Source organism: Heliconius melpomene, chromosome 20, assembly GCF_056956725.1.
Source record: "Heliconius melpomene rosina isolate 202511_hmr_F chromosome 20, ASM5695672v1, whole genome shotgun sequence".
In the NCBI taxonomy this organism is placed as follows: Eukaryota; Metazoa; Arthropoda; class Insecta; order Lepidoptera; family Nymphalidae; genus Heliconius; species Heliconius melpomene.
This window is the reverse complement of record NC_140408.1, coordinates 8853257-8862125: the sequence shown is the minus strand read 5'-3', so window position 1 is coordinate 8862125 and position 8869 is coordinate 8853257. Positions and strand designations below refer to the sequence as shown.

The 8869-nt window shown below is 29.4% G+C and overlaps 1 protein-coding gene across 1 annotated transcript in view; it reads left to right on the top strand.

Moving 5' to 3' along the window:
- Positions 1-346: 346 nt before the first annotated feature.
- Positions 347-8869, top strand: part of Nos (Nitric oxide synthase) — a 103146-nt gene continuing 94623 nt past the window's right edge. Inside the window, exons 1-2 of the mRNA XM_085204371.1 lie at positions 347-541; positions 8291-8639. Of these exons, the coding sequence (XP_085060497.1) occupies positions 8394-8639 (246 nt within the window). The 5' untranslated portion in view covers positions 347-541; positions 8291-8393. The remainder of the gene's footprint in view (positions 542-8290; positions 8640-8869) is intronic.

The following is an 8869-nucleotide window of genomic DNA, read 5'->3' as shown; positions in this document are numbered from 1 at the left end:
TGTTGTGCTGTGAGATTACATTATAACTACATTTAAAATTTACGTTTATTTCACGTAATGAAAACTCAGTTGTCTACAAAATAGAAAAGTGACTTTTAAGATTATTTATTACCTTATAATATATACAATATTGTACATAAAACAGTAGTTAAAATATTTTAATTCTCTCAATTGAATAAAAGAATTATTTAAAACTACGCAACTATCTCAAGTACTTTTGACCCACAAAAGTTTCTACAGCGTGTTCAAAGAAAAGTTTAAGGGGAGGAGCTTATTTGCGCACGCGTAGAACAATCGCTGAAGAAATGCTTGCCATCGTCGACAATTCCACCGTAGAGGCAGTTGCCGCGGACCCTTGGCACAATGCGGACGCATCCGGTGCATTGCATAGCTTAGTTGTGAACTACACGTAACATATATATAAATAATAGCTAAAACATATAAATAAACTTGTCGATAAGTTATCTCACTTTAGAAGTCGAAAAAAAGTTTTTTCAAAAGTTTTTGGAAAACTTTTTAATTGGTGGAAATTCGTCTCTAGGTAATTTAGAATGTTTTTAGTCAATTTTAAGTTATTTATAAATTTCAGCTCATATGAATACTAAAAAAAAATAGGATATATAAAAAAATATAACGACGCGATAAATATCGATGCTTATTCACACTTATAATAACAAGTATAACAATTTAAATAAATTATTCCTTATACTAATTGATTTCATAATAAAAACTTTTTAAACGACATGGGCTACAAAGTTAACAAAAATTACGCGTAACAATATAAGGAATGCACCAATCTAAAAAAACTATACTTAAAATCTAACAAAGATTTTAACGCTCAAACGGTCTGAAAACAAATACACGAAAATAACACATACATATATTACAAAATTAATACTATAAATTAAATTATATGAAAAGTTCGACTCTATTCGTCTCATATATTAGGAAAATATCTAAATAACTTTAGAAAAGTAAAGCTTTATGACAAAAAAATGGTTTTAAAGTTCATAAGATATCATATAAGTTGTATATTTGTATGGTTACGATAAATAACATATATATTATAGAAATATATTAAATAACATCAATCGTAAAGCTAGTTCTACGACTAATATTACTATGAACATAAGGAAAACGATCTCTTAAAGGTGATAAGTTGCGGTAGATATTTTATAAATAGTCTTGTATTATCGTATTATAATAAATAGGTAATTAAATGAAAAATTGTAAAATAAATATTTTAAGTACGTAAGGTATTACAATCCAATTAACTTTTAATTTTTGCGAATTTAATTTTCCATTGTTATAAGTTGTACTGTAATTCTGAACTTTGTACGGAATCGTTGGTGTGTGAATCTGGTCGCACTTTATCAGTTTTTTTCCTTTTATCTAGACTGTATGAATGTCATACTTCTCTTCTCTCTCTCTTCAGAAACATTTTGCAGTCCGGTCGTCAGTAATGGATAACAAATATTTTATTTTTCTTATTCATTAATATTACATATTTTAACGGAAGCTGTAACAAATAATTTGAATAAAAAATGTACGCCCAGATTATCAAATACGCGTTAAACAATACGTAGTTTTTTATTTCAATATTTTATAAATGTGATATATGATTGTACGGATATTTTCTTTAAATAATCATGAAATAAATAACTAATAATATATGAGCAACGTTCTATTAAAACTACTTTTAAAGACATTTTTAATATATAGTGCTACTTATACTTAAAGGGAGTAAGTAATAAAATTAATAAATGATAATTGCATTTTAGGTTAAAATGTTAATAAATAATAATTCATTCCCCCGAGTGGTAATTGAACCCACAATCGTCACGGCCTTGACGGCCTTTCAGTTACTGACTTTTCAATTTTTTATAAAGTTATATTGACTCTATCTACTATAATCCCGATGTAGTATCTGTCATGAACTTGGTAAAAGTTGTGTTTAAATCTTCAAAGCTCAGTTGTTTTTCCCAAGAAATACGTTTTCTCTAATCCTCGAGCAATTAGTTATGTCCTAATTGCTTTTTTCGTCAGCAAGTAAGTCCACATCACTTCAAATATCTAATTGCGACTGCATTCAACTCACTTATAAATGTGTATATTTTTAATACACTAATATGTCTAATTTAATTTTAGTATTTTTAGACTAATTCTAGTTATTATTTCGCTATGTAAGCTATATAGAAAAATTGTATGATTACTCGGAATTTACAAATCAGTGAAGTAATTTTTGCATAGTGAGTACCATCTACACTTTAAAATTTTACGTAATTTAAAACAGTGATCTTTAATTTCATAATTAGTTCATTCATTCTCTATATAGTAATATGTTATATTGCTGTAACAATCGAACGAATATGTCATGTTTCTAGAGACTTTTTAAAAAAATAAGCCTTACTAAAAACTTATTAAAGGCATTTCGAAAAATGTAACAAAATTGTATTTCCATACGGTTATTCAGATTTCATTCACCGTGTCGGCACGGCGTCAACGGCGAACGTATAGCTTAATTGGCCGGGACGCTTGTATGACTAATCATAGAAATATGGCTTTCAATCTTTCCACATACAATATGTTTACAAATTTTTTTTATTTTGGGAATGCAAATAGCACTTATTGCTTACTTACTGTGATTAAAATAATAATTTGGTTCGTTGAAGTAGAAGCTGCGGGCGTTTCGCGCTGGTACTTACATCGTTTATTTGAAATTAAAAAATAAATAAATAATCTAGACTTTTTACGTTCTTAAATTGACTATTTATTTGTCATTATTTCTAATATAGTCATACATTCGATTTTCAGTTTACAGATTTTTAGTTGCTTTAGTATAGTTCCATACAACTTTCGTACATATTGGAACAATTATTCATATTTTTTGTAAATGTTAAATAAATAAATAGATTTAATTAAGATCAAAGAGGAGTATCATATATTTATATTATTTTTTTCACATTTAATACTATACTTTCTACCAAAACCTTTTTAGTTTTCGTGCATTAAACTTTTGAAATTTACAGTGTTAGTAATAAAATAATATATATATTTTCACATGATAATCGCATATGAAGAAGACACAGTGAAAGGTCTTAGCCATCCATTAGTGATGAAGCAAAGCTGACTCTAGTTATGTTGAAGTTAAGAGGTTAACTTCGTATATCTTTTATTTTTATAAAATTCGTTTCAGTTTTGTACACAGAGAGAGTTTCATTATTTTGTGTTGTGTTCTTATGTTTTATTTCATTTCTTTCCCATATAGAGCCTTTCTTAGTGTAGGGGAATGAATTATTCTCATTTTCTCAGCTATGGTAAGGAGACTACCGGCGTTGAATTCCGTGTTGTGGAACCTAGTGTTGAGACATCCCGTTCTCTACTTTCTGTTTAACTTTCAAAGTATTGCGTGTTGAGTGGCGGAACTAAAAGAATAATTCTCAAACCGATGAAGTTCTTCCACTACCAAGAAGTTCTCTGTTATTCTAGAATTCTGATTCATATTCTAATAATATTAACGTTATAACAATGTTCGTAGAATATGACGGTTCTATGAAAGTTAAACTATCAAATATACATTAACATAATTTGTAAAAGTCAACTATTTTTAACTCCCGACGCAAATGTTATAAAGTTACTAAAGAAGTAAGTTAATAATATTTTTTGAAAGTTACTTTCTTTAGTGGAGCATGATTTTTTAAATATGAATATTGCCTGTCCAAACGGTTTTTTAGCTATGTTTAACAGATATAAACTGATATTATTTAGCATTTAAATTAAGTTAAAGCAAAAAGCTCCTTCTCTATATTGTATACTAATGATAAAGGGATAAATAGTGTGGTACAAAATTGATTTGTGAAAGATTTTTGAGTGTTATAGTTTATATGTTTTTTTTAAATTTACAGTTTTAATTTGTATTACATACTTAGGTAGAATGATTGAATTTAAAATAATAATAATAATAACATCTTTCCCCTACAAGGATTCTGATCTCGTAGTTTAAATTTAACATCAGGCTTAGTTGTACAAGGACTTAAAAATGTCTATTGTTCACTCTTTCCTTTACAAAAATTGTTCATTTCAAAATTTTGTGCTTCAAAGTCGTTTATTTAATATTAAAAATACGTTTTCCTCAATTTCAATTTTATTTAGAAAATAATAGATGAAGAGACGCATTGTAAATTTTCTTATGCAAAAAATATCTACTTTTATGAATGTTTTTTTTAATACTAGCGATTCGCTCGCGGCTTCGCCCGCTTATATTACAAAATTATATTACAATATTAAAACTTAACCTATAGACATAAATATATATTATATGTAAGGTTAAGCTAAATAATTTGACTTTAATAACTATTCCACCTAAACATATTCATAAAAACAAAATTCAACAAAAAAGTTATATTTAGAAAATTACGCTAATAACAATTCACTGAGCAAAGTTTCGGTCAGCCGTTTGATCGGAGTCACGGCCCGTAAACCGATATGAAAACTTGTTTTAATATTTTTTTTTTCTTTTTTATTCTTTATTTATTTTTCTTTTCTATTGTTTGGAGAATATAATTTGTCGTATATTTTTTTATTTGAAAAAGTTGTATGTTAAATCATTATGTATTTATAGATAAATATTGAAAGAGCTCTTTTAGATAAAACGCGGCAGTGAATTCTGTCGCTCAATATGCGATGTCTTGAAAATTGGGCGGAAAGCGTAGAAAGGAATGTCTAAACACTAAGTTTCCTCTGCCTACACTGCTTTCCGATTCTTTTAAGTTAACGCTGTATTCCACACATGGCAGGGTAAGCACCTGGCACCTGGAGACCTAGTAAGAAACTCTACTTCCAACCAGACACGGACCCTTTTTATATTTAAGTAAGGTGGTGAAAAATACTAGATATTCGCTTAGATTACAGATATAGCACATGTAGCGCTAATAAATTCAATTTACCAGACTAAATAGACCGGGATACTCTTTTTTTAAATAATAACTAATCATGATTAAAAATATTTTAAGCAGCCACATGGTTTTCTTCTCTGCAAATTAACAACCGACATGAGTTTCTAAATAGATGAAAAACGTAAACAATTGCAATCTTAAGAACTGATGAAAGCAAAACAATTGTTAAGAAAGCTTAAATTAGATTTTCAATAAAAATATTTAAAAAATTAAACCTGGTCAAATGCGAATCTAACGTGTATACTATGGGTTCCGTATGAATTTCAGGATTGTATGTCAACGGAAAGTAAAATGTAAAAAGTTATGTTTGCGGACGTTTACACTCTTTTTATACGAAATGATATCAAGATAAATGGTCTTGATGGACGGACAAGCGGACTGTTCGTGTCTGTCCGTTAGTGTAGTGATGACTATAAGAGTTCCGTTTATACCTTTTAAGATACGGACCCCTAAAAAATAAAATTGTTTTGAAAATAAATATTTAAAAATTTAATTCTGTAGAAGGCTTCATAGGGGCTTCTGATACCGTTGTCAAAGTAACAAAAGAAGTTGTGATAACGAATTAAAGCCTCGATTATACTATACAAAATCAATAGGTATCTGTGACAGTTTGAATAATAAATTGGAATTGTAAAAGGTATTGTTTATTTGCAAACCTTTCTCTGTCGTTTCACTTTTGTTTTATGCATTTAAGATATATTTAGTTTGACGTTAATGAAAAATATCGTTAGCTTTATTTTTTGTATACTACACAGCATACAAACCTAGCGGAAGTAAATAAGACTCGTAATTTTTTAGCTTCACGCTTTATCCTGCAAATAATCTAGTGTTAAGACACTTCCGTTTTCCATTTTCTGCCGAATTCTTGAGGCATTGGGTGTTGAATGGTGGAATTTAACGCCGTAAATAAGAGTTGTATCTTATATATTATCTATTTTTTTCTAAATTAGTATTTTTCTTTCCTAAGTGCGGAATAACACTTAATAATGTTAAAAACAATTCATCTTTATAAAACAAGTGCAGATAGATATACTAAGCACTCTATAGGTCAATATAAAAAATTCCATAACATTACAAAATTAATTATAGTAATGTTAAATTCATTTTTTTAACTAACATATACATATTTTGGAATTACCACCACAAACAAAGCTTATAATATATGTCATAGAAAATCACATACAATACGAATAATGTCAAAAGGCATACTGTTTAACCAATGAAATGTTTATACAACTCCCCTTATCTCTTATATGAGGGCTGCGACATTTTCACGTCGTCAATAAATATATTGGAGTGGCATCGATTCTAGGGAAAGTGGATAAGTGTCATTCCAAAGTTAGACAAGATAAGGCAAGTTATTGTGATCTGTTCCCTTTGGACATGTTTCCATTGTTCTTAGTAGTGGTTTTCTTCAAGTTTATTGTTTAGTAAGAATGTTATTTTGTGATGAACGATAAAACATAAACAGTAAAGATAACTAAAGCAAATAAACCAATATCACTGGTGAAAATGTATAACGTTCTTAAATCAATCTTGATTCTTTTATCTATCTTGCCATTTGAATTTTACATTTCTTTTGGTTTCATGCATTTCCGCAAAAAATAGGGGTAGAGGCAAGTTAGTGGAATAATACTGCGATCCCCACATTCTGCTTAATTTTCAAGACATTGAGTGTGGCAATAACTCCACGCTGTATTTGTCTTGTTACCAGAGGGAGGAAATGAAAATGAAAATAGTGAATCCCCATAATCCCCCCCTAATTTAAACTAAATAGTTCTATAAACTACACCTAACTATTAATATCTTAACCGTAAATTCTTAAAACTTAAACATAACTAACTTAAAAAACAAAACTGTAATATTTTTGACAACGCAACGACAAGCAGATTATGAACGATATTGTTCCGGCTATTTCCAATTTAATACGGTCTCCGAAACCTTACTAAGACAATGGAAATGGTCTCTTTAACGCAACTTTGAGGGCTATTATTCTGGAGGCTTTGTTTTGTCCAAAACGCTTTCAAAATATTGCTTCATTATTTTTTGTTTGACGTTATTTCACAAGCCTTTGGGATAGTGAGGAAATTCGTTCATTACAGACGGCCTGAGTGGAATTACTTTTTCTCTGGATAGATGAACGATTGTAGCAACTCGAGGAAAACACCATTGAAATCTTTTATTTGAGGATGTTATAAACGTGACATTATATTTTTGTTTTGTATTAATACAGTAGATTGAAATCGTTTTGCTTATTTTTTAACCGACTTCTGTAAGAAAAGGAGGTTATCAATTCGACTGTATTTTTATTTATTTTTATGTTTGTTACCTCATAACTTTTGACTGGATGAACCGATTTTGATTTTTTTTATTTGAAAGGTAAAGCTTCCCGAGTGGTCCCATTTTTTTTGGTCCATGTCTGATAATGGTATCTATGAGAAAATCACATAAGTCTTTTGACATTTTAATTTGCATTAGGTATGTGCACGACAAATAGACGAATAACTCAATGTCGCGCCAACCGATTTTGATGTTTTTTTTTTATTTATAAGAATACACTTCTAGGATAATTTGGTGAAATTTTGGTTAGGTTCCGATTATGGAATCCGGTCAAAATAGATATCCGGTTTAGATATAGTACAAATTTATAAAAAATATAGTATGATGGTAATTGCAGCATACTGAGATTGAGCAACACATTGTTTATAACGCTTGGTAGCGCATGGCTATCTTTGGTTAATATCTTGCAAATATTTAACTAAGATATATTTCTTCTATCCGAACTTTAGCGGAGACTAATGAAAAATTTAAGAAATTTCATGAAGTAAATTAAAACTAAATATTCTCTATTTTCATTATCTTCTCCAGATATGTTAATAGCTAATAATAGTATTGGTTGCGAGTAGAATGTTACCGGAACCGCGCCAGTATCGCTTGCGACATTGTACTCCCACACTGTCATATTCACACTGTTTGGGTAACCATTGAAATATAGTATGCCATATTATATCTTAACTTAAATAATCTATTTATGAATTGTATTTATTTAAAGAAGATATTTAAATAATAGCTATACAAAAGAAAGTATTTTAGGAAACGTGTAAATAAATTAAGGTAGCGGGATCGAACCCGCGTTTCTTGAAAACAGTTCAAGCGCTTTGACCACTAAGCTATACGTTCTTATAAAGCTACGTCGAAATTTTTATCCGCGCACTTACAACTTATTTGTGCTATTAGTACTGTAGGAAAATATTAAGATTTTTTAATGCTTTCGTAAGAAATTATACATAACAGGGACGAATTTCCCCAATTATTTTATTTGGATATATCAACAGTTCAATAACAATGTAACTAAAGAATAATGGAAAAACTTTAAAATCCAGTCATGAACTTGTGTTTGTTTGAATTCGGCTGAAGTTGTGGTAAGAAAACACCAAAATGATGTCTCAACACCTATCGAGCATGTTCGAGCAGCTCGGCAACTTTACTAAGAACAATTTGACACATAATAGCAAATCTGTAAAGGAAAAGGACAAGGCCAATGCCAATCATGTATCTGGTCAGAATCAGCAACCATCCCCTAAGCACGGTCAACCGCCTCCACCCTTGAAAAAGCCGTGCAAGCTGAGAAACGTCGCGTCGAAAGCTGAATCGTATGACACATTATATGGAAACAGTATTTTGGTGAGTTTATTGTTTTATTATTTTATCGTAAATGTGTAAAAAAGTATGTAAATGTGTATTTTTAGGTGTGAATAAGGGACAATATTATGTGGAATTCTATTGTCAATTTTAATGTTTTTAATATTAAAATATTATGCATTATATCAACTAAAACGAATGATATTTATTATAGATATGATTAATATGCATTTTGATGGTAACGTTTGTGTTCTCTTCAGATAAAAAATAGA